Genomic DNA, 27796 nt, shown 5'->3' with positions numbered 1-27796 from the left:
AAATCTATTCCGCAAAACGAGTCGGATTACATTTGTTATTTCGAATAAAATTTTCGTGCATTGAAAGAACGTACAGCGCAGTTTCATACATCGTAACAAGGCTCACACGGTCATCCATTTACCGCGCCAATAACAATAACGAGCTAACAAAGGCGACGTATGTATGTACGATGATCGCGAGTAAATTTTTTTTTCAGATTTTCGTCATTTTCTTTAATACGCTTTTTTCATTCTCGACGCGATTATACCTATACTTGACTCTTTCCGAGAATGTCCTCCAAATTATATAATTGAATGAAAAAGAGAGATGGACGTACGTTCGAAACAACGAGGTTAAAATTATAGGACTCTATCCGATTGTACGGATAGTTGGAAATTCGTATTTTATCGGTCGAGTCGAAAAATTGGCCTCGTGCCGCGTCGACATTGACAAATTAAATTCGACCTGTTTCCCGCTATATCTAAGATGTTTCGGGTAAAATGGAATCGTAATAAAACTTTGCCTGCTTTTGAGAAACGACCTCCGATCCTGGCACTTGGAAGTTAAGCTTTTCCTCGCGATACTTTTCCGCTTCTTCCGCTCTCTTTTTCTTCTGTCGTCTTGCCAAACTTCTTCGAAAGGCGCATCAAAACAAGCCATTCTTTTGCCTTAGAACGTCTTCTTTAGAGAGGCATTGTCGAGTTTTCGGTCACGAAAACTCTGTTCAGAGAATTCAACAGTTCCTCGTTCTCTCTGCGCACTGAAACCAATTAGGAAAGTGTATCGTTAACCGATTTGTAATTGGCATTATTTGCATTGACCTATTCGTATGCGAATTATCAGAGAATCAATACTGTTATAGCTGATTGTATTAATCGATAGCGCGATAGTTGCATCAAAGGAAAATCTGTATGAATTTGTTATCGTTGCAATATCAAACGTATGCAGTAGCTTCGAAAAAGTGCAATTCCTTTCAAACTATTTTAGTGGATAGTATCTGAAAATGATAGTTTACGTCTGAGCTCGATGCTCAGCAAGTTCCTTGGAGCCCGTAGCCGGACTCAAGAATGTGCTGTGAGTTAATGTAACCACCACCACGAGAACGGAAGCCGCCAAAAAGAAAATAAATGTTCCCAGGATGATCATAGCGATTCTTCGATGGCGCCTTGTCTGCTCTAAAGTTTCAGCATCTTCTAGGACTTTCTGCGTATCCTTCGCTTCCGTTTTTAGGGGTCGGACAGAATCCTTTCTACGAGCGCTGCTCCCTCTTCGTGGTTTCGTTCTTCTACTTGAGCTACCTCTTCTACCATTGCCTGAGGATTTTTTGTGTCATTACGTTTTCGTTTGCTACTTTTAATTTAATTTCTCGATATAGTTTGTTTCATTGAAATATTTCGTGAAATTTAAAGAAAAGGAAATAGATAGCCTATCCGGTATTTAAAGTACACCCGATTCTGTCAGCTTATCGTTCACCGATCAATTTTTTATAGGCGTGCAAATTGAAAAATGGATTGGCGTGCGACAATGATAAAACAATTTGGTTTTAGCCGAAATTCTTTCCGGTATGAAGCAATCCTATCGATTAATCAGCCAATGAAATTAATCGAAGCCGAAATCGTCACGTTACGTCACTAGACGCGAACGATAACGAACTATGTGCGTTTCTCATCGATCGAAGAGTCTGATGACCCAATTGTCTCCTACCTAACGGTGTTGGCCTGCTGCAGCTGTTTGTCCTCGAGCGACTCGATTGTACGCTGGAACGACGACTGGAACGTTGATCGAGTTCAGAATTGTTTCTGGTCTGTTTCAAGTTACCGGTTTTTGAGCGGCAGGAAACATTCGGTCGCTGGTCGTCGTCAGGGCTCGACAAATAAAAGGCCGAATGTTCGTCCAGCTGGAAGCCGATTGTATCGGAGTTTCGTGGATAAAAGGAAGTACGATCTTCCGAAGGACATAACATGTGGCAATTATCTGTTCGCTGGTAGTAATCTGGGGGTGGTTCGTGAGAGATCTCGATCGACGTATCGTCCGCATAGGAGATTATTCGATCGGAAGACGAGCCGGATAATCGACGATTTCGTTCGTTTTCTTGCGTAGATTTCATCAATCGAGTCGACATACTGTTACAATTGCTTTCTCGATGTTATTCGTTGTATCTGTCAACGTCAATTTCACATAATTTTACTTATTCAATAAATTCCAACAATTTCGCAATTGCTCGACAGATCATACTTTCGTTCGTAATCACATTATTCGCCGTATCGTTATAGATCGTATTTTTATATTGAATCCTGAACTTGTGCGTTTTAAACGTATCGAACTTAAAAATTCACAAATTTTCTAGAAAAAACTGAAGGCGATATCGAAGCTGGAGGTGTGGATGTTAAGCTACCAACGTGTTGCTCGATACGCGGGAAAAAGTGGACGAAACAAAAGTTCTATTACCTGTATCTTGTTTGTCGACTGTTATCCTACTCGACTACTTCGTGCATTGCTACTTCGTTACAGTAATGGTATAATAAATTTATTAAAAAGCTGCGAGGATTTGTGAAATCGAAAATGTTAACACATTTTTCGAAAATTCACAAGTATGTTTGAGATATTAATCAAAATTTCGATATAGAATTTAGCATACGATTGTCGGATGATTTAGCATCTAATTATCATTTTCCATTTTAATTAATTTTCCGTTTTAACGATTACATATTTAGCCATTAGTACAGAATTGTCGAAGGAACGTGGAAATGGCATTGTACTATTTCAATGATGAAATGCAAACTCGTGTAATTTGTGGAACTAAGATTTGTCAGAGACATTCTCTCATAGACTTCGAGTTACGTTTGCTCGTTTCAATGTTACTGAAAATTACAAATCTTAAATTTCATCGAATGATCTTTAATTTTACGATCTAGTAATTTCCTTAAGAAAATAATTTAAAAGATTTTAGAGGATAACACGTGCATTTTGTCTGCGAATAAAAATCGTAAAAAAATATACATATACGATACTAATCTTGTACTCAAACTCACATTTTTCCAATGACGCGGTGCGTTTAAATAAACTCTATGCATCTTCAGCGAACAGTTTTGGGACCTGTAAACATTCCAGTGGGACAAACGAGGCGAAGTTTGACCTGGAGCATCTCAAACTACTTTCCCAACCATTAATTCTAAATGAGCTTCATTAGAGTCGTTCACTGGGATGCTTTAACATTGTTCCTTTGAAAGTTTCTACTACGTTTTTACTACGGTAACATATGCACATCCAATCAGAGAGCACGTTTTAATACGCAATTTGTAACGAATGAAATCCTATATAAGATCGAAAAAATATATACATCCTTTGGATATACGACATATCGAAACGTATAAAATAGCTGTAGTTGAAAAATATGCTACAATGTCATATTTTCCACGTATATTCTGCCCGTTTAAATCTTGAACTTAGAAAACAATTCCAGTTACTGTTATTAATTGCTCGTGATCTATACCTATACTGACGCACTACAGAGTCCAGATACGCTATGTCAACAAACTATGTAATACTTGGGAAGTTATCCATTTACCTAGCCTAGCTTCGTGTATTACGTTCTGAATTTAATTGACATTTATAACGCAGCTAATCGATTATTCGTTTGTTAAATGTCAGAATAGCGTATTGTCGTGATTAACTAAAACCTTATAGGTATAACGATATATCTTGTGTATATTAATATATTAAACGTTTGAAAATTTTTCTTTAAACGTTGATTAACTGTTTGTATATACTTCGGAAGCTATTCTACTTGCGAGTAACGTATAATACGCCTTATAAAATAATCTAAAGCGATTTCGACATAACACAGAACCTATGAAGGAATTCCTGCGGATTTACCTTTACGAAGACTTTTGCGACTCGGATACGAGATTTAGCTTTGGCGTAAAAAGAAAGTTTCTTTTAAACGGCAACTCGAAAGAAGAAGAATGAAAGTATAACTAAGGACAGCTAAATACGTCGTATCTATATAGTGGACGTCACCCTTGAGTTTATTGCGACGTGTATTTTTAGCGGCGGATCTAGCAGGCCACCTATCCGCTTTCCATGTCTCTTTCCTCCCCTCAACCCTTGTGTTGCATACGGTTGCGTTTATGTGCTTGTGCCTGTTAACTCGCTCATACGTATATGGGTAGCACGGACATGTCGATAAACATACTCGGCCAAATATTTAGAAAATCCACGCCTACCGTCAGAGTTTGAATTATTTGAATATTCGTGCGATGAGGAAGAAAATCTAGAAAGATTGCAGTAACCATATTTTACTGCGCTACGATACAATCAAATTTCTGGTCGCGTGGTAAATTATTTTTGTCCTTTTTGTCGTTTATTTTTTTACTTTGTTATAGTTTGCCTGAATTAAATACAACTTAATTTAAATTTGTATAGAATTATTAATAAGTAATATTTCCATAATTGGCGTAGAATTTTCTTACGAATACCGAAATGCTATGTAAATACGAATTCGTTCCCATAAAAGGCACGTAAGCTATGAAATCAAATTTTTGTTACACATTTTCCCTCGTTATTTATATCTGCGGAACGGTATTTTACTTCGCCAAAAAGAAAAGTTGATAAAAGAAAAATGTACCACCGAATCTTAGATTTACCGCTTTTTACCTAATAAATTTTCATAATTTTGTATTTGAATTTTTAAAAAGGAATTAAAATTTCGCAAATTACCATGTACGTAATTTTCCAACAATTTTTATACCGAGCTATTTACAGGAAGATGAAAAATTTTAAATAGTGTTAAATGAAGAACTTTGAAAGGTGGAAAGTTAATGCGCTATTTTTAAGAATATGCTGTTCCATAATTAACTCGCCTCTTGAGCACCGATATATCTATATACGGTTTTTATTTGTTGTAAATATAAATTAAGAAATATACGTCCTTTTATTAAGATAAATTAAAAATTGATTTAACGATATCGATCGAGTAACAATAACGGCGTATTACAAAATTAAATTGCCTTAATGTAGATTGTCTAGCCTACTACATTAGTCGCACGTTTCACTTGGGAAATTGATGGCCAGCAGAGGAAACTGGCTTTAATTGATTCGTTCCCTCGGTTTTGAACTTTCTCACGTACTAACCCATTCTCTTTCGTCGTTCTCCGATTCCAAAAGCGAAAGATGGAAACTTCGGAATTTTGACAAAAAAAAAAGACGGATAATTTCTCTTACGTAAATCATATCTTACACGATCAAAGAAATACGATCACGAATAGGACTAACGTTATTACCAGATTTCTTTCGCTTTCTTTAAGGTACCGTCGCAGTGGAAACGCTGCCTCTAATCTCTTTTGAAAGCTGTTAAATTTAACCAAGTTAGTTTCTAAAGGGCAAAATGAATTCAATAAAAAGTAGAACCGTAATTTACTTTGAAAATTTGGCGATTCCGCGTTATATCACTTACTATCGAATGGAAGTTGATAGGCGACTTGGTGACATTTATCACAGACGGAACGCCCGTAGATGTTTGCCAGGAAAATTTCTGTCGAGAGGAACGCGGATCGCATCGCTAGGAAGAATCCGAAATCTCTTCCCAGTTAGCATATTGCTCTGTGATTCCTCTTATTGTAGAGCGTCAGATATTGATAATCGATAGTACTCGTGTACTCGTTACCAATATTAGCGTATAGCAGCTCTCGCTGTTGTAAGGACATTCGCATAATAATGTCAACAATGTTGGAGAAACGGGGACAACCGAGCGACAAGCGTAACAGGTGATATAACCGCATGAAATACAACCGGAAATGCAACGACTTCGTTGTTAATACCGAGAAGCGCTTAAATATATTTTCTACAACCAAATAGAAAAGTCGAATACGATTTTCAAGGCACGATCTATCTCCTTTAAAAGATAAGATTGAAAAATTTCTTTCTTCGTGTCGCGTGATCGATAATGGATCGTGCAATACGCGTGAAATGTCTCCAGAGAACTTTAATAATTTTAATAGTTTCGAATAATTTTAATTCGCATCAGTTATACCAGTCTTGATAAGAATAATAGTTTCCTTCTCATTTTCTAGTAGCGATTTGATACTATTCTTTTCCTATAGTCTGTCAGCATGTAGTAAACCTTCAAAAGGTCCTGCCGGCCAAAGTTAGCCCTGACTAGACTGACTTTTACGATCCTTTTACTTGAGCAGATCAGGCGAGATTGCGTATTTAAATCCCTTGGTAATCTTCTAGATTTAAACTATAAGTAGTTGAATTATGAACATTGCACGAGTTAAATGCATCGTTTCTGAATGAACAATGTTATATGAAAGTTTGTACTTGTATATTATATGAAAAGAACAAAATACAGTGGGGACAATAAGATCGTTCGTTAAAGGAAAAGCTAAAAGAAGAAAATAAAATTATAGAAAAATTTATATAACGATAATTAGATGCAATGGTAACGTGGAAAAATACTTGATCGCCTGTTAGAGAAGAAAAACGACAGAGAGTATAAAGCCGTCAGCCTTCGAATAGACTATTCTTAAGATTGCACTGGGAACATCGGTACGCTTTCGTCGAAGCAGTAAATTCGCCGCACGAATGGCACGATATACATTTCTGGCGTGCGGTATGCGTCGACGGAGGTGATGTCGAACATTTGAGAAATTGAAGAAGAAGCTCGGTATACGCGATCCTATTGGACTTGGGGAAAACAGAGGCATCCGTGGAAAGCTCGGCAATGGTAATCCCAGTTATATACGCTCTTTTAATGACGTACATCAAAATCGAACGATGCAGAAGTCAGACATCTACAGGCTTGACCTGATTCTAGAAGAGTGCATAATCGTGTAAACATATCGCGGAAAAGTGTCGAATCGTGTGCGAGAAACGTTATGCGAATGCTTTCGCAGGTGCAACCTGTGCCTCGCGATCGATCTGAAAAGTAAGCAAACCGTATTTTATAGTTGTTTTCGTATCATACTTGGCACAGACCTTTCTATTTCTTCTTTTTTCAAATTATACCTCGAGATTTTATCGCTGTGAGATCGGTTAGCAATTTCCTATGTAATTGAAAAATATTCAAAGTATTTTCAAATATTTTAAATCAAGGAAATATTTAAACCCGATGAGAATTATATGTTTTCCTTTAAAATTTATTTTTTGAAAGCTATCTCTATCATCATTCGCGTCTGATAATTTATCGTAATATTAAACGACGTATAAGTTGCAGTTCAAGTTTTACACTTAAATAACTAAACATATAAAATACATATAAATAACTAAATATGTAAGCATTCTGTATATTTTTCCCAGAGTCTTCTTTCAACTTTTCTTTTATCCTTAGGAGATTTCTGATTATTATATTTACAGAATTAAATGGTCAACTTTATCCGCGTAGAAGAACAAAAGAAATAAATGAAAGCGTAAAAGTTGAGACAAAGTCTCTATATCGATCCTTTCTCCATTTCTTATTTTTCTAAATGCCAACTTAAACGATTGTCTATATACATCTGTATAATGTATATAATCGTACAAGCGACTACCAATGAGTAACACTTACTTCGAACACTTACAATTATCTCCTTTGCTTCTGAAGATGCAAATTAACGATGAAACAACGAATGAAAAAGATATACTAGTGTCTAACGAATAAATCAATTTTTGTTAAATTATCTTCGAAAGAAGAAACGAAATAATATTAAAAAAAAAAAATGATCGATTTTTGCAACGACTCGAGCATCTCAAACACATTCTCAACGCCTGTACATCGAACAAAGCAAATGCAAACAAAAAGAAATTTTTACGTAGTAGCTTCCACGCCTCTCCAACTTCGATCGTTAATTACGTACCTCTGGACTTTATCAATTCTCTATCGATTCACAGCCGATGAATATTCTAATTTAAATATCACTTTAACGCGTCAAACTATACAAGGTGCCTATAATAAGCGACTAATTTTTTACATTTTTAACAGATCCGACGTACTGACTATTGCAAATGTAAAACCTTCGATAAACTACACGTGACCATAGGAAACTTTCGTCGATCGAAAATAGAACATCGACATAAGCGAAGCTGTTTGTTCGAAAGAAGGTACTCGCATTACTTGGAAGGAAACACTAGTCAACTGGTGCTCCAACATGGATGTAGCGGGTATCGGCGCTTCGAAACTTCGGTGATTACCGTGAACGGAACGAGAGGCCGAGAACGTTGAACGTTAAATCGCGAAAATGAAATCCTCGTGGTGGTTCCTCCACGGAAATCCGACGACTGACTGGAGAATTCGCAGACGTGCGCCTTTAATTTAGAGGCGCGGAGCGCCCTCGAGTTTTCACACTGCATTCTGTCCGATGTATGTACGTGTAATTTTCTGTATGTGCGCGTATTTTCCTGTGTACGCGAATTCGTGGTAAAAGTGCTTTTTCGCGCTGAATATTGTTCCAGGAGTACTATCCACTGCTACACAATTCCGCTGGTTAATTGGTCAAAGGTTGCGGCAGCCGTTTTCGCAAGACAAACTAGGTTGTTTGTAGTATCGTGTAGTTGCTTTAAAATCAGCCGATCTTCGTTTCTTTTCTTTTTGACAGCATGCGACTAGAACACGCACAATTTCCGAATGACGTTTAAAAGAACGTCGAATCCTTCTTCGATAAGAATTTGGTAAGCTACTCTATTTGCTGAATCTGACGCGTTTGCTCGTAAGTATACAGAAAAATATCAATGGGAACGAATGCTTGAAAAATAAGGAGTGTACTTGGATTATCGATATTTTATCATCGATAATTATTACTGAAAAATAATAACGTACTTCGAGGTGAAAAAAGATATTTCGTCGGTATGTACCTGATTGTTTCCTTTGGCCTATATTCTAACAATACTACAATAATAATTGTATTTTCGATGAGATTTTCTTTCTAGCTTCGAATATAATCAGACAGCAAACAAATAGGGTTGTATCCGTTGCTTGGGAAGACAAGGAAAGTTATTGATACGATGAAACATTAACACGCTATGATTCTAACTAGAGGTTACCTCTCTTGGGATTGCTTGCATATTTTATCGTTAATTCAAAGAACCTTCTCCGGAGGCGTGTCCTGAATACCTAAATTCTAAATCTCCTTCTGATATTATATTACGAATCGACATTAAACGTCGAAATGTCTCTCGTATAACGTATTATGACACGTTGCATTTTAATGCAAGATTAAGATTAACGTGTAACTATTAATCGTTTTTACAGAATGATTTTCAATCCACCAGTTAAACGGTATTGATTCTAAGATATATAACAACTTTACATTAATCATAATGCGATTTTAATATTTCCAACGATGCAATTGTATTTTCTCCTGTATGATGATTTCATCGAATATAAATTCTTGTGCATAATTTTTTAAATAGTTAAACTAACGACATACCCATATCGTCGATGATTGGTGCCATTCTGAGCGTAACTCCCACTAAGAGTAAAGACATTGTAAGAAGGAGGCAGGCTGTCGCAACGATCGTCCAACGAGCGCGTGGTGGAAGTTCTTCGGGGTCAACGAGTTCTTCTTGAGGACCCGTATTGATAACTTTACGTCGTTTCCGTTTCTTCTTTCTGCGGGGCCGATGATATTTCGCCCGAGGTGCCTCGATCTTTTCGGTACCGCTCAAGATCTCCTCTTCTTCCAGCTCGTCCGCTATGTTCAACGCCACATAATCGTCGTCGTCGTAGTGGATCTTTCTGCAAGAATAGAATAAGACGAATTGTTACTTTTCGCTATGTGCATCCTCCGGATATATGTTTGATACTTTAATGTACGTCTACTTATGATCTAATGACATTTAAGGCTTAACTTTGTAATTGAAAGCTTAGATTTCATTTACTACAGAGCGAATTCCTTTAAAAAATCGTTCGATGTAAAATCGTAAGGACCAACATAGCGTTACGTTCAAATACCATAAACGTTTAGCCAATCGTTTCTAACGAAGAACTGCATACAATTACACGCTCATTCGTATGCATCGTTAGGAATATAAACCCATCAAATTACACACTGCGTTACCGATGCGAAACTGTAATGACGTCGGATAGTTCTCCCGCGCTGGGTTTACCATTTTGATTGATCGTCCACGATACGATTTTAGAAGACAAGTAACAATATCCTAATGTACATAGAAGATTTCGGAATCACGAAACAAAAACGAATATTTAATGTTTCCCGAAACAGATGCGTTTGACAGATACAGATGAGAAAGTTTCGTTAATTGCTGAATATCGCAATTTAGCTTTAGAATCCATGTTTACAACGACATACTAGGAGAATGAGAGAAGGTACAAAATTCTACTTGCTTGTAAACGTACATTAAAATATTCGAGGAAACCTTTTTACTACGAGATGAAATATCCTATACTCATTTACTTCGTTAAAACACTGTTTCCATGTTTTTATATTTTTAGATGCTTTCGTATGGCGTAAAATTTGTGTAAGGTATGTATTTTCTTCTATACTTCTGTATGACTTACGTGTATGCTCTTTGCACGAGGTATAATGTGAAAATACTTGTAAGGCGTAATTCTTTTAATAGGCAGTGGTGTTAAATGTAATGGAGTACATGTAAAGAGGAAATCTTGTAACCACGCTACATTTTATTCCGCGATTATGCGATTATCAACGTTATACGATGCATTTCGCAACTTTTCTTTTACACCACGTCAGAATAAAAACATACAAACGAAGAGTATAATATAAAATACATATAAGAAAACTGTGTGACTTTACGACTGTTTGGAGAATTATACATTTCTAAAGAATATATTAGATAGAAGATAAATTGATGATTTTTCTAAATTAATCGAATTTAATTCTTTTTGCGAAATGAACTAAATAGTCTACCAAGCGTTTTTCCGCGTTAAGAGATTCAGAAATCGATGAACGTGTAAAATTTGTGGCAATATCGTTTTAAACTTTAACGGATTAATCCATAATTAAAGATGTCTCGACTTTCGTACAAGTAGCTCGATCCAGAAATGTGTCAGACAAAGATGCTTGATAAAACATCCAGCTGACGCATTCGCAATATAGGTCATGCCGCATTTTTCAAGCATTACTTTCTAAATTGAGATTGAATAAAGAAAAATGTGTATGTCTAGCAATCGCACATACGTGTTATAGAAAGCCTTATATTTTTCCAATGTGAACATGTTACTTGTTAAACGTATGAAACGTTTGTATTCTAAGATTACAATAAATGTGTACAAATCACTTGTCTGTTTATCGAACGAGTAAAATTCGCTGTCATTCGTTTAATTCGAATCAACGTAAATAGTAATGCCTACAGAAAATAGGCATTAAATCGTAAGGAAAATCAAGAAGTCTTGGAAGAGCAAAGTCGTAATTGGAAGAATCATGATAAAAATATGGATGGAAGTGCTTCAGTGTACAGCAGCTTGAGGGAACCACATCATTACGTCGAACAAAGGAAATCTCGTCGATCTCATGCCAACTATACACGTAGAAACAACGCGGAATACCTGTATCGCTTGGACTCGTAAGAACGCGTAATTTCCGTATAAGTTTTAAATCTGCTTGTAAGTAGTGTGACCCAACGATAGGTCAGACCGTTCCGATACTCCAACCCCGTATTATACGTATACATATATATTACGTATGTAGTTTCCTCGAGCAATTACTTTGAAAGGATGCAAAAGATATAAGCGAACAAGATACACACAGGGTGCTAAATAAAACAGGAATCGAAACTTTAGAAGCTTAAAATATTCACTGAGAAAAATATTCGCTAAAAAAAATATTTAAGCAACAGAGACTTTTAAATCGATATTTTCAGATATTACGTCGCTATAAATATGTAACTTTACGTATTACTTGTCTTGCGAACAGTCTGAAAACACTTATCGAGACAGACCGATGAAAAAAAAAGCTCCGCGTGTATAGAGGCACAATGACGTTTCTCCTTGATCTTTTTCCCTAACAAATGTCACCGTCAATCCGAGTTTCATTACACGGTCGAATACGCTTTGTTCGCCAAGCGATTCTAGTATGAAACCGTATTGGATGAACATCTAACGAATAGAGCAACGACGTGCAACTACGCACCGAGATGACCCAGTTTCGCAGTATATTGCACTTACAGGAAAATCGAGTTCCTTTCTTCCCGAACACGCCTACGAATGTCCCTTCGTCAGCGCACGAAATTGCAATCTTCAAGGAGATGATACTCGTACCCGTAGACAGAAATAAGGAACCCGTAACGCGAAACTGCGCGAGAAGTTTGCGACAGATACGATTAAACCAAAAAAAATGTAAAATGACCCAGAGCACGTGGCAGAGTTAAGTAGACGCGCTATCGATATAATTTTCAAAATCGATTACTTTTTATTCCGTGTAACGAGTTAACTCATATTCTTTGATCAGCGGGTTGAACATAATCTATTCGAAATTTAGGTGTTTAACGTTATATCATTGACTACACTTACAATTGAGCTGTACTTTGGGGAAAGTAGGAGGCACTTCGGTGCAACTGCGAGTATTCGCAGGAATCGCTGAGAGTTTCTCGAGTTCTCTCGAAGTTTATCAATGCAAGATCCTGATCACCGTCCATTCCAAAAAGTTCTAAACGCGAATCAAGACCCGTTTGGACGTCCTGTACTACGCCGTGAAGAATATTCGGGCTTTTCGAGTGTTTGCGCTTTTTCCTCGGACGTCGTGGACTTTCCGATGCTCGTCGCCTCGTTTTACCTGCAACGATACATATACGTCATGTTTTATCATCTCTGACACTTTGATATACACAAAATAAATGCAGATTTTTAAGATACGATTCACAAAGTTAAAACGGTGGGTTCGGACGAAACGTTCTGGTAAATTTTATGAACGAACACTTTCATTACAGCGTAACGTATGTATTTATCGATTCACGCCGTAATCTTATACGAACCATTCTTTGACGTAAGCTAACCCTACGTCAAAATATAAATTGCATCGACGCACTCTACATAGAGTAAGATTTATTTTTACAATAACACGGCGTTAATCTTAGACACAAAGGCATTAAAGGTGCAAAGAACATGCATTCGGATACAAAATATCGAGAAGCCTAAACACGATCTTACTATGTTTATCATGAATTATACACATAAGGATACATCGTACAGGAATAATTATTATAATAAAAAATTAATAAGAAAGGTGCATCGTCATTGTGTAGAGATTTTCACTTGTAAAGATCGAGAATGATTGGACTTTATACTCGTGACTGAATATATCTCGCACGAATTCGTGTTTGAAAACATTTTCGTCGAAAGAGTCCCCCTAATCGATCGATAATAATTTCATGAAAATCTGATGGAAACTACGAATGTTTTAATTTCTATCGGAAGCTGATTCGTCGGATGCCCTTAATAACTTTTTAGATTTATGATCGGTCGAGTGTGGGTCGATCCCGGGTCATTAGACCTCCGTCTCATTCGCTTTCGCACTTTTTCATGCTCCGAAATCTCATAAAGAAACAGGGTACTCTCGTCGAGGGGTTAGGCCATCTTGACAGCATCGAAATTGATGCTACTTTCGTGAATTTAGCTTTTTTCTCTGCGATATAGTTCAATTTTCGTATGCCATATATTGAAAAATCAACGTAAATTTTGAAAGAATTATAGCTATCCGTAAGAATATATTTCGCGCAGACGCTTCGGGTATGTTAAACGTTACGCATTCAGGAAGTTTCAGAAATCACGTAGCATTCTCTGGGAAGAGCTTAAAAGACAATTTAGCCTTCGAATAAACGCGTCCTTTATGGGTATCGCGTTGTTCGAAAGGGATAAAGAGGACTCGAACGAAGTGAAAGTCAAACACTATCATCGGAACATTAAAGCTGTGAAAACTTTTGCTTTAAATAGTATAACTTGGTTATTACTACGATCCAGCTAACACGACCTCTTTCGTCTTATTTTTAAGGGTTTGTCCTATCATCTAACGAGGAGAAAATTTAGATTTTTTCGAAGCTGCGAAGATGGTGCCAGCTTTTAGGTAATCCCCTACGGAGTTACTACAGAATCGCTTATCCAACCGGTAGAGTACCAAGAAGAATAACGCGAATGTAAAATAACGCGAAAAATGGCTTCAGCCACAACTAAATATTTTAAATCGTGTATACTCCAGACTATTATATATACTGTTATCTATGTATATTAGTGTACCTAGGTACATACACGTTTTTAAAAAATATTGAAGCTTAAAAGGATAGGAAGATATTGTACGAAATTAACGATACTTACCGTGATGGACATTATGTTCGTGATGTTCCGTAGCGTCTCCAATGAAGTCGTTGCACGGAGCGGAATCGTGCCTCTTACGATGATGATGGTGGTGATGATGGTGATGGTGATGATGATGATGATGATGATGACCCTTTCTTCGATGTTGGTGATTCAGCGAAGAGGAGGCAGTCGATGTTGAAGTCAGTCTAAGCCGACGAGGACTAGCCGGTGCGCTACCGGAACGCTTGCTCAAAGCCGAGGAAGCTTTAATCGCCTCCACCTTCGTTTCCACCAGAGCAGCGAGGACGGCTTCGAGACGTGCCACCTCCATTCCACTGCCACCATCGTCCGTCGAGACTGCCTTGTCAGCGACATCGGAAGTCGACGGAGTCACCGTCATCTCTTCACCTACAGTTGTCACATTACGTTCACCACCCTCGATGGTGACCACTTTGTAATAGGAACCGTCGCGGGACTTTTCCAAAGCCCGCTGAGCAAACGGTCACAAAACCGACACGCTAGAGTTCGACCCCACCTTCTTCTTTCCTCTTTCTTCCACGACACTATCCACTGAAAGCTCTCGTATAAATCGGGACAACATGAAGCTGATTATCTTTCTCTATTCCGCAGCTTCGCTTTCATCCTTCGTATCTAAGGAAACGCGTCGACCAAACGAGGACGTTTCGCAATTTCCCACGCAAATTATACTTGTCGATTTAACGTCACATCTGATAGCTCTCGGAAGAAAGAAAACACGAATCTTGCACGTTTCGTGCCTTGTAATTCCGTAATGATCCACGATCAATGGGGTTCACCGGAGAAGTCATTAGACCATTAATAATACGGTCTTTATTCGTATTTCCTTCTGCTTCTTATTTTCTTCTTCTTCTTCTTCTTTTTCTTCGCCCAAGTAGCATTCGCTAGAGTAGCTTCCCATTAACACGAATGACGTCCGTGTAAGTCTTCCATAAATATAAAGATAATTTTTCGTTTCCTTTTTGGCGGAATAACCTTTGTTTCATCGGGTTAACTTCATTTTTCGTGACCGTTCGTTTTCGAGAAACCTAATTGCCCCAATTGGAAGCGAGCAACCGTGAAAAACTTTCTTTTCGTATTCTTCTATCTTGTACATTAAAATTTCAACCATCGCGTGGGAATGAGATAAGCGACTCGTTTAATTAAAAAAGAAGGTCGTTACGTCGGGATCGAAATTATTCTTATCTTTTAGTTTACGCTTCCCTCTGTATTTTGACGCGGTGTATTTCGTTTCGTCGTAGGAATTTGAACAGCAGCTCGATCTATTACCTCGAACTCGATCTCCGTTTAAGGATCTTTTTAAGCACGAATAAAAAATATGCCGGACGATCCCTTAATAAGCGCTTTCCCTTTCTCTTACTTCGACCAACTTCTACCTTTGGTTTAATCGATCGACGATTCACCGTCGGTGCACATTATCTAACAACAGTTATCAAAAAAATTGTACTCTTTAACAAGTTGACGAGTTCGTATTCAATTTGGCGAGTGCAGTTCTGTAGAATTCGCTCCCCGAATTCGATTTCTGCCTCCATCGTAGGTGACGATTTACCAGAATTAGTACCGTTGCAATCGGTTTACGAGTGACCAGAAGCGATAGATCGGATTGTCAACCGTTTCAATCGCATTAAAACGTCCATTCTCCTATGGCTTCGAAACCGTTGACTCCAATATAAACGTTCCACTCGATCGTTCGCATAACAGCTACCCATTGAAAGAAATTGGCGAGCGATCTCGATCGATCGTACAGTTCGGAGAGCGTCGACTCGATAGAAATATCCAACTACGAAGGATTGACCGTGGTGACATCCTTCCGAAATAAAAGAAAGGCCCCGACAAAAGTGCTGCGGCAGCTTATTCTCGCGTGACCAACTTCCCTCGACCCTTCCTGGTTTCTCGCGTACCTAATGACCTCGTTCCTTTGTGAAGCGCGAAACGAAGATTGGTCGAAACACGTAGCCATGTCAGGCAGCGTTCGCTGTGAAACACCGGTGGCCCGTGTTTGTGTCAAGTATGTTGTCGAAACTGGGAGAGGAGAAGGGGGCGGATGTCAAGAAGCAAAGATCGAGGGAGGCTATCACTCTGAATTATCACTGTGAAATCTACGATAAAAATTCATTCGATAATACGGTAATTATCCACGTTCACTCGTTACCAGTCTAATTCGCACCGTATCGCATCGTTCGAACAAATAGTACTTGGTTCGTTGGTTTCGTTAACCGCAGTCGAAGAGACGACAAAATCACGAGAAAACGATTTTATTTCTCGGCTTAATAGGATCAGGGGTTGAACGTCGAGGTACGTGTAAACAGTCACTTCTGTATTAGCGAAGTTCGTTAATGCGATTAGCACGTGTTTCTCCCTTTATCCTGCAAGCTTTGATTACTAGTTTCTTGTTGGTTGATGCTTGCATCGAAAGTTTGATTAGGTTAAAAAATACTTTCTAAGTCGATCGAGACGCGGCAAAACACGTAATTCCAATAAAGTGATTTTCTTTCTATCCGATCGAGATCTCCGTGAAATCGTTTAATAACAGATCCGAAGAAAATTGCGGATTTTCGCAGAGCTTTCGGTATCTTTGATAAGTCTTCCGGTATAACGAACGACCAAAATTTCTTATCTTACTATAATCGATTTGACGAGAGTGGCAAATTTTCGTACTATCTATAACGTCCTTAACGAGTCTTCCGATACAATGAACGATAAAAATTCCTCATCGTGTAACGATCGACTTGATGAAAGTTGAAAATCTTCGTATCTTCTGCAATGCCTCTAACGACTCTTCTCATACAACGAGCGATTGCAATTCTTTAACGTGCAACGATCGACTCGTCGAAAGTTGCAAATTTCCGCATCGTTGGTAATATCTTTAAGAAGAGAAACGCTGACGGCGAATCGAAACGAGCATCGTTGCCTGCGAAAGTCAAGCGCAAAGAGTGCACGGCACCTCGTTTGACCTATTAAAGCCGGTAAACGTTAACGTGCTTTCTCATGTAAACGACCACAAATACCGTTTATACGGAGTCTACTTCGACAAGGTCATTAATCATCCTCGAAATACCCAACATGCACCTCGAATTGTAATTTTCAAGTACGATACAACCTATATCTTTGACCTTCTACGAACTTGGCGATTTCGAGTCTCCCCTCGAATCATCCAAACTTCCATCCGGCATCTCTTCCAAATAAGACGGCGTGATTAAATAGCAAAAAGAAATGGGAAACGTCGCATCGTGTCGCATAAACCGAAATCGAAGCTGAAAGATTTCAGTGGAAACCTGCGATACGAAGTTAAAAGGCCTGCTGACGAGGAAGTTGAGAATTCGTAGCATCTCCGACATCCGTCGCGATTGCACAAGGATCGTGTCCTTTAGGGGCACTCGTAGGATACCAGCACAGTGACTTCCGGCGGATCCATAGCTCGGGTAAGCGGTGGCGTTACGAACAGGCGACGTACGACGGCGACAGTGACTTCTCGCGGTCCTGTATCGTAGTTGGGTGGAAATTTTGGGGGTGGCGTGTACCGAACACGGGGGCAAAGAGCACGAAAACGGACACGGACACGGTTACAGAGACACGGCACGTCACCTCGAGCACGTTGCCACTACGTTAGGTCGCACGTAGTTCCGTAGTACGATGTGTGTCGATGCGATGGCGCGATCTACGCACATCCCCGGCCGAAGGAATTGCGTGCGCGAGTTCTAGCGATCGCTCGAATACTGGGAAGCGTCGTGGAGCAGACAGGGTTGGTAGGCAGGTGGCCGGTCTGGCAGGGATGCGTTCAGCCCTACCCCTTCCTATACCGACGCTTGCCACTTCCACCACCAGCCATCCCTTTCCTTCGCCGCCAGCAGTGGCGTCCGTGGCTCCGACGACCTCCCTTTTTGCCCATAGTGCGGTCACCTTTGCTTATGTATCTGTAATCGTAGCGATATCGCATCGTGCGTATCTTTCTTCCTTTAAAACTGGTCTTCGTACGAGTATTAGAACGCTTGACGAAAACGGGACGAACTGGAAAAATTATTAGAGCATTGTGAAAACCTTTGGAAATTCCTAGTACTCGTTTGATATTTTCGATTAGGAAAGTACACGGTGGAATCTTGATTGTCCGAACTAATCGTGTATGCTTAAAGAAAGACAAGAAATCTTGAACAATAATGCGATAAATTCTATTCTTCTTTCCCTATTTTTCTTACAAAGAGTCGTCTTCAAATTTTGTATCTATTGATGTTCCGATAATCTGTCGTTTCCTTAATCGATGTTTCGATAAACGGCTCTACTGCATTAACATATTTTTGATGAGATACGACATACCGATATCTGCGTGCACAATGGAACTCCATTTATTGAAATGAAATTTTAGCTAATGTCCGATTAAATGAACTTCTGCCGATTGAATCCACTTGTCTGAACGTGAACTATAGTGGTATGAATTCCGGTTATTTATTAATCTCGTAGATTCCGATAAAAGTCTATTGTGTACATCAGTTTACAAAATTATTAAGGAATTTACAAAATACATGTATAAAGGAAGCAAGAAATTTGACCTCGGAATTTTCTCTTCCAGTTATTTTGTCATTTTCCCTGTAACAGTTACAGGCTGGTCACGTAAGGGATTAAATACCTTCTTAGATAGTGCCGACTCAATCCTGATCAAAATTTAAAAATGTAGGTAGAATCGTGGGTTTTACTCTTTACGAGAGAAGCCATCTTCTCTATCGTTGCCGCCATGCCGAAGAATCCCAAGATTTTCCTCGACTTCGTTATTTATAACTTAATCCTAGCGTTCTCCAGACGCAGTAACCCGTGATATAAACTTTATACCTAACCACATCACGAAACTCGTACGCTGTGAATAATGAAAGGAATATAAAAGAAACGACGTTATGTCGAGTGAATATTAATAGAAGTTAGTGATATAACTATTCGATATATATTTAGATATTTAATATCTCGCGTTATTTGTTTTATGCACGCGTAAACGAACGTGTGAAAATGAATTTTTCGATATTTGAATGCAGTCAATATCAAAACATTCTATCTTCGAGGAATGTCAATTTGTCCGATATAATTTAAGAACTAATTTCTATTCTGTCTTCTGTTTGTCTGAAATTCAGCAATTGGGAAGAAAGCTTTGATATTAGAAAGGGTCGGATAATATATCCTTACAATTTCGTAATGTCTGGTAAAAACGCTACTTCGTAATATAAGCAACAACCCGATACCTCTAACTTTTAATGATACTTAATTCTACTTTCATAATTTACGAATTATCTACTTTGCAGCATGGTAATAGCTAAGACACATTTGCGCAATAAGGTCGTAGGGTCAATTTACCTTGATTTATGAAAATACAAATAACGTTGCTTCTGCGTTACGAAGTCATGCAAGAAGCTATGAGAAAGAAATTACTACCTTAATCGCAGCATTGCAGAAACTTAAAATTCCAGTCTTGCAGTTTACAAATTATACGAAAGAATACGAGCTAATCGAGTTTTTTCTTAAAAAAGTATTTAAAGAACCAAAAAGTACATACATACATATTACAAAAATACAAATATCCATATTACTATGAAGAACTATGTAAATTTTTAACGCTAATTTGTAACGCTACTGCGGAGTAACATATCGAATTGATCGAACAGTAATATTTGCCTAATGAGAGTTTGAATCTAGCGACTAGCGTCGCGACGGTCATCGATGGCGCATGTGACATGAAATATATGTATTATTCAACCAGAAATTGTATTTCTACGTCTCAAAATGACATTTCGAGAACACAAATTCGGAATGAGTAAAGAATAGACATTTATCAAGAAAACCATCGTGGAAATAATTTAACGACAAAATAGAATCTAGGACAGGGTCGTGTTTGTGAATTATGCCCTTATCGAAAAACAGAAAAACGTATATGTATAAAGTAATGTTACGAGTAAAACGTGAAAATTTGGTAGCGCGTTATTGGAAGACATAATTTTCATCCTTCGTGAAAGGAAGAGTTATATAATGTAAAATTGTGTCTATCTGTCAGATCAATTTTTACAAAAAGTGGCAAAATCGAAATACTGCAGAGAGATAGAAATGTAACGCTACTCTAGACCTCTGCAAGTTAAATGAGAACTTCATACGATTCCTACCTGTTGCCTCGTATCGATGGAATGTAGACTAATCGAAATAAAAAAGAATCATTTTGAAATTAAAAGACCATTTCTCTTGCTCTGACGTTACTTGGAGAAAAGTTTCAAGACAATTTTCTAAGGTACGTTTTAAAGTAAAAAATATGTACGATAATTCTCAAGAAAATTGTTAAACAGAGTTTTACGGCAACCTGCAAAGAACATTCTTTTTTGTACGATACTATTTTACCAGTAAGTCATAACAAGTCCCAAGCCTTGAAGTTTATTGTTTCAGGCGATATCATTAAAAGGTAATGTCTGCCTGCTCAAAGCGAAATATATGTAGATTTAAAATTATAACAAGTAAGTTTCGCTACATGTACGAGCAAATTAGAAAGAAAAAGAACGTTTTCTTCGAGGAAGAATATCTTATGCTATGCGATACATTAAACTGAAAATGAGTATACGTACACACAATTATGACAAATGAGAGAAAGTTTGACGTTGTCTTCACAAATTTTAATACAGCTAAGATATCAACAACTCTCAATGCGCAGCATCATGCATACTTTTCCAATATCCTCCAAGTTACTCCGTTCTCTGGAAAATCAATCTTGCATGAACAAACAGATACCCCTTGCAACGTAATATATTAAAAGGAAATAACGTTGTTCTGTAAATATTCACCTTTACGAAATATTCGATATATTCCTGCTTGCAAATTACATGAATATGTATGTAGTTACATATATTACAAAGTATGAAACAACTATCGTATATTACAATAGTAGCGTCGATGAAAAGCACTAAAACACAGGATGAGATTATGCCAGGATTGTTAGATGTAGAAATAGAGTGGTAGAAGTTGTAGGACACTGTCGAATATCATATATCTACGCTCTTTGTTCTTTCCGTAGCATATTGAAATATTAGAAGAATAATTAAAATATAAATGTTCATAGTTAGTAGCACCCAGCATTATAGATATTTTATTATTGGAATTAAAATATTTACAAAATTATTGCGACGAGTCAAAATTCTTTTGACTGCGGTCTATCCTCGATAGATTCATAAGGAAAGAAAGAAGATATTCGCAAAATTTATGTTTAATGAAGCAGCGTCACGTTGTTTCTCTATTCGTATCTTCGCACTTGGTCTCTATTCGTGAAAATTGTTATCGATTCATCATATACAAGAGAAAACTTGAAAGTATTTTTTTCATATTTTCTAAGGAATCGTGTCACAAATTCGAATGTCTTATATACATAAAGTACGTAGTTAACGCGATAAAAGAACAGACGCAGTAGTCGTTATGCAGGACAAATGAAAATTCTCCGTCGAATTTACGACACGGGCTCCACGTCGTAAGCTAAAAAAAGCAGCCAAGTAATTTTATTGATCGACTTGTAGATTCTTGAATGCTTTCGTTAAAAATTCGTTGTAGCAATCCAATGTATTTCTTATGAGAGAAGAAATAGCGAGTGAAAGCAGATATAGGACATTGAATTCAAATTTCTATAAAACTTTCGTATGAACCGTGCAAATAAAAATATCGCATTATGCTTATTTTATCATTAAACGTCAAGTGTTGATATATTTTTTCGATCTTTAGCACCGTCTCCGATATTTCCTGCGTCATTTATCTACAAGAAAAGAAAAAAACAATACGTTAAAACCTAAAAGAATACACGGTACTTTATTTTTTCTGCTAACTGTATAACTTTCTAATCCGATATTTTAGTTGAAATAGAAAGTGCAATATATAAATAAATAAATACGCGAACTACAAAATCATTTACTTTTGTTTTTATCGGTACTTTATTTATACTGGCAAGGATTATTCTTTCCGGCTTTCAAATAAAGTAAAAGGCGAGCGTGTCGCCGAGTGCTTTTGCCGATAACCTTTGTATAACGAAACCACATTCACCATATGCGACTCCTTGGAATCGTATAAAAGCAGGTTAACCTCGGCTAGAGCAGAAATCGATTTCTAGAGTTCCCATGACGATAGTCTCATCATAACGCATATCAAACTTTCTCCCACTATAATCAATTGTATTCTAGTATATGAAATATATTAGAAATAACAATGGACGTGTTCTTTGTTTCTAAAAGTTCCAAGTGCTAAAAAAATTCCGTAACTATGATATTAAAATTTTTTTTATGGACTCTGTATCAAACGCAGGCACATGGATTTTACAGAAAAATAACGCCCATGAAAGTAAATTGCAAAACATCGAAATATTATTAAGCAAATACAATTTTTTCAAGTGAAAAGGAAGAAAATAATACAAATTCATACTTGCTGAATAAGCTGTTGGTTGGCAAGATAATCCCGACGTTGTTCCTGTGGGGCAGAAATAGGCGGAGGTTGCAGAAAAGTTTTATCTTCTGAGTCGTTCCTTAATTGCAGAAACAAAGAAGCCACCAGAATGAACGGTAGCGACAGTATCGGCAATTTCAGCTGTACATAAAATTATTTAATTCTTCGTTTTGATTCTTAAGTTATGTATACATATACATATAACATGTTAGATTCGCTCAAACCTTTATCTTTTAAAACTCAGATTTCACTACGATTGATATCGTCTTTTTAAGATATTGATTAACAGGGACAGAAATCTATTTCGTAAAAAATAAAAATATTAATTTAATTACATCTCTAAAGAAGAACAATACGCCATACTGCACGATCACGGTGTATACGATCGCTACGATCACAGCTACAGCTGTTTGTCCGCTAAACGCAAATAAAGTTCCTAACGAAGCTCCCGTCAGAAAAGTGTTGTAACCCCACAAGCCGGCATAAATTTCATCGATTTGTATCCCAAGCATTAAACCTACGAATAACAAGAAACTATGACAGAAAAATAGAAAATACTAATATCTTTGTCTCAATAACATTTGCAAGCTACGTTGACTCGATCTCACGCTCGATAAATTCAAGGTTCATACACAAAAATAGTATAATACCCGCCAATGAACCGATGAGTGCACCCAAAAAAGCAAAGCCAGCCGTTATCGGAGAACAAAGTAGACAAGCTAAATAAACCACAGCACCCATAATAACGCTTTCAACTGCTAACACCTGCGACGCTGACACTACAACGCCATGAAACATCTGAAAAATGTACAGGATGCACACAAACAAATTGACCCAATTTCGTTAAAAAAATGTCTTTCTTACAGTTAATGATATCGATAACTATATAATGTATTATGGCATTTAAAACATTCATGATACAGTTTAACGAAACAAAATAATGCAAGATGTTGCTTAGGATCCCAAGATATTCGAGTATCCGAAAATGTCTAATACTTTCAACGATGTGACACATGATTGAATTGTGAAAAGTGGAGCAAACTTTACCATCCCCCAGTCAATGTGTATCCCTGTCGCATTTTCTCCGATGAAACTGATATTGCCTGTCGTCGCATCACTTGTTGCATTGTCCTGGAAACAATAAGAATGTACTGTATAAACAACTGATCGTGTATGTACTCGCGACACATATAACACGTATACGTATACGCGATATCTTTGTTCGAGTACATATAACCCTGTGCTCAAAACTGGGCTAGTTCGTCCATTGATATCCACGGCCGAAAGAAAACTCAGGACAAAAATATCTTTGAATAAAAAATCGATAGAACTCCCTTCTATGACGAATTTATTTCATTCCATATCTAAAAGAAGAACGCGTGACAATAATAAGCTAGGAAATAAGTTTTCTCCATTCGTAATCCGTTAAGTTGATTATACCCTCTAAATCATTCAAACTTTTGTATTTGCAACTCGATGTTGTCTTTGGTCCTCGTAGTTTATGTAGCTTATATGCACATGTAATCTTACATTACGTAAATTTTTTACTTCCTCTATATATTTTACTAAAATTTTACTAAAATGACGAAGAAATACAAATTTAATGCGATATTCGTCTAAAGAAAACGATCGACGAATCTGAGATGATTTTCATCTTTTCCTATCTCGCTCTAGAGACAAACAACAATAGGTAAGAAGTTTGTATTGATCGTGTGCGTGCCACACGACGACTAGCGGAGTGGAAGAGGCTTTTAGCATCGCAACTTAAGTTGGACAACGTTGCTGGCATAACTAAACTTGAAATTATCGCTTTCATCTGTCATCGATCGATTATGTAACACTCAAATGTTACTCGCTACTGTTCGCGTTGATGTGATATAACGATAAAAACCGATTGTACCGATTCTATGAAACTTTAATCAAAAATGCGATCACGTAGTCAAGGGTATTACATGGAATAAAACACATAACACGTATAAACGTATAAACGTGAAACATATAAACGATTGAATATTTTCTACAAATATTAATAACTTCGAAAGTGTTAATAGGCAAAATTGAAGTATTTCGAGGTATCGTTTCATTAGCTTAACTTGTTGCTTTTTGGAACGTAAATATGTTAAGAAGATTTTAATGTTACATTCAGATATCGCTGATGAATGTGTAATATACGTATATACGGCACTACGTGGCATAATGACAAAAATTTCGTAGCAGTGTACGTGTAGGCGTGCGTATCAAAATACATAAATCTTCATAAACTTGCGAGCACGCTGCGTTATCAAACGATATCTTTACGACAGATAGTTTTCATACTTTTTACATAGAACATAAATAGAAGAACGTCTCCAGTTCAGCACTCGAAACAAAATAGAGAGTAAGTTCACATTTAACATTATAAGTCATATCATGAGATCTAATAAACAATTAGATCGTAAAATGGGAAAAAATTACATGATTCTGTTTCAAGAATTCATGATAACCTTGGATTTACTATGAAAAAGAATATTTTTGAATTGGTTATATGTTTTTGTCGATATGTGTTGTGTACCATAAATCTTACATCTACGATAAATAATAATTTTATGACTTTTAATATAAGAACACAAATTTATAGCAAATAAATAAAAGTTTACGATTATATTAACGATTAACGATTATATTACGATGATATTAACAGAACTTTTAAAGTCTCTAAAAATCTGGACTACTGGTACCGAAAAACCGAGTGTTTGTCTATGCAATATTTAAAGAATCGTATTCCGCAACAATACGAAAATTGAATGCTCACAACAAAATCTATTACCATTCTCGTAACTGGTTGCAGTTCCTCCGACGTATCAAGTCCATTGTCTTTGGCATAAAGGACCAAGAGCAACGCAAATTCAGCCAGATTAAACGGCCATGCTATGAATGGTAACTTATTGTTTTTGAAAGAGCGGGTCAAGTAAACGCTGTAAACATTAATCGTTAATTACCAATAAAATTAGCTAAAAGCGTTCTATAATTATCACAGTTGTTTAAATTTAATCTACGTTGTAATATAATATACTGTTGAATATTTTTGTAATGGTAAAGTAACATCTATTTAAAAGATTAAATGAACTTCTTTTTTTAATATTAAATTTAAGTAAATCTGTAAGATTTGAAATTGTATCGAAAATTTTACATATCATTCTACTCTATTATCAGGTGAAAAATAAATGATTCTCTAAAAATCATAAAAGAATTGACTGTCGAGCTTTGTTTGAATACTTCATGCGTCACACTCGTCACTTTACATTTACAACGATATCATAAAACTCAACATAAAGTTATCTTATATTCGTAAGAATTACTAAAATGCTAATACTGCGCGTTACAGCAAACGTTTTATAATAAAAAGTAAACTTATAAGCAGACATTCGTCAATTTATTGAAACTTGCCTAAAGATCGTTCCCAGAATAATCAGTAGTAGACTGAAACCATCGAATGGTCCATAGATATTTGGTATTAAACTAGACGATATCGCGCCAACTAATAATGGATTGAACACTGTTAACCCATTTGCGATATTTTCCTGTGAATCTCGTATCAGCTGCGAATGAAATATATGCTTTTCAAAACGTAATGTGCGAATTTTCTCACATAGCGTATCAACGAAAAAGCTCCGCAAATGGTGTCGCGACGCGATCGTATTAATCCTCGCAAAAAATTCCGCATTGCAGTCATTTTGTTTACTTTTTGTGAAACAACACGGTACCATGGGATGATCAAACGAATAATAATTACAGAAGCATGAATAATCGATTCATACGTCACGTAAATCAACAATGCAATTAGGCATTATTTATTCGCGTCAAATATATACTAAGGATATATATATATATTGGCATATATTTAATGAATACGTAGGAAGTACATAGTTCTAAGTTTTCGAAGTAAAAAATAATTAACAAAATATCATTTTTTAAATGTTTGATGTAACAATTACGTACCACAGATAATAGAAGACCTAGGGAACCAGTGATTGCTGAGAGGAGTAACGTACCTGGTGCATTAACTCCTAAAGAAATCGTTATCAATAATCCACTAATTGGATTATTTGCAAATACAACCTGTAAATTTATATAAGCTGAATATGAGTATCTTTCGATCGATTTAAATATCAATTTGTGTATGTGCATATCGTTTTGAAAATCTTGTAGACGATCCTTATATTTATAAATCTAAGATTTTAAATAACTAATGTTAACTAAAAATAACATAGCATAATAAATAAATTTGTATCTATGAACATTTTCGTTATCTATACATTATTTATAAAAGATATATTAGCCGCTTACTTGACTGAAACCTCGTAATAAATAATCAAATAAGCGTACTATGCTCCAAAAAACGCTTTCCTTTTCTAACAAAAATTCTTGCCACTCGGTGAATGTTCCAGTAAAAACGGCCCGAGAATAGTCCTATATATGAATTATATTGAGAAATGTCATGTTAATACAAAAAAAATTTTTATTTTAGGTGCTACATATGTATATACCCAATACTAAAATATGATAAAATATGATACTTGAAATACACCTAGTGCTTAATTCTGATTTCATCTAGTTTTATGATTAATTCACACTTTATGACATACGAAAAATATCTCATACTCATATATTTTTATTTATCTTTCAGTACTCACATGGCGCGTAGATCCTTTTAATCGTTCTCTCGCGCTCATTCTATGATAGACTCACGTAAAACACTACAATTCCATTTTAAAAGTATATCCTTTTAACCACACTGTGCAAATTCCCCCACCATTTGTGAGATATGTCGATGATAAAGAGCAATGTGCATCTGTGTGTCATTCGATGTTTGATATTTCTTCTACGAAAATTGTGTGATACGAGATCGTGAATGTTTCAAATTTCTAAAAGAACTATTTATTCCACATTATAAATTAATATGTATTAGTATTAATTAATAAGTGAGTATTAATCATTGAAATAAAGATATCAATTCAAAATTATTTTTAAGTACAAAATATTGTTGAACTTTCCTTGTTACTTTTTTCTTACTTCCACGTGTTTACTCGTTTTAAACATTGCTTTCATGTATCTTTACT

The 27796-nt window shown here is 36.6% G+C and overlaps 2 protein-coding genes across 2 annotated transcripts; both read right to left on the bottom strand.

Annotated features, from left to right (window-relative positions):
• Positions 1-571: 571 nt before the first annotated feature.
• On the bottom strand, positions 572-15480 carry LOC117208859 (lateral signaling target protein 2 homolog). Its single transcript, XM_033450288.1, has 4 exons — positions 14244-15480; positions 12447-12708; positions 9385-9692; positions 572-740 (listed from the first exon to the last, which is right to left on the bottom strand). Exons 1-4 carry the CDS (start codon positions 14623-14625, stop codon positions 664-666), a joined length of 1029 nt encoding a protein of 342 aa, XP_033306179.1. The 5' UTR covers positions 14626-15480; the 3' UTR covers positions 572-663.
• Positions 15481-21357: 5877 nt separating this feature from the next.
• Positions 21358-27563, bottom strand: LOC117208892 (urea transporter 1-like). The gene is made up of 10 exons (XM_033450397.1): positions 27371-27563; positions 27024-27146; positions 26676-26795; positions 26124-26275; positions 25504-25651; positions 23745-23828; positions 23348-23495; positions 23033-23214; positions 22677-22838; positions 21358-22017 (listed from the first exon to the last, which is right to left on the bottom strand). The coding sequence occupies exons 1-10, from the start codon at positions 27407-27409 to the stop codon at positions 21949-21951; spliced, it is 1227 nt and encodes a 408-aa protein (XP_033306288.1). The 5' UTR covers positions 27410-27563; the 3' UTR covers positions 21358-21948.
• Positions 27564-27796: the final 233 nt, after the last annotated feature.

This window comes from Bombus bifarius, unplaced genomic scaffold, assembly GCF_011952205.1.
Source record: "Bombus bifarius isolate JDL3187 unplaced genomic scaffold, Bbif_JDL3187 scf7180000008163, whole genome shotgun sequence".
Lineage (NCBI taxonomy): Eukaryota > Metazoa > Arthropoda > Insecta > Hymenoptera > Apidae > Bombus > Bombus bifarius.
Note: the sequence above shows the minus strand (reverse complement) of the source record. Positions and strands in the feature narration are given on the sequence as shown.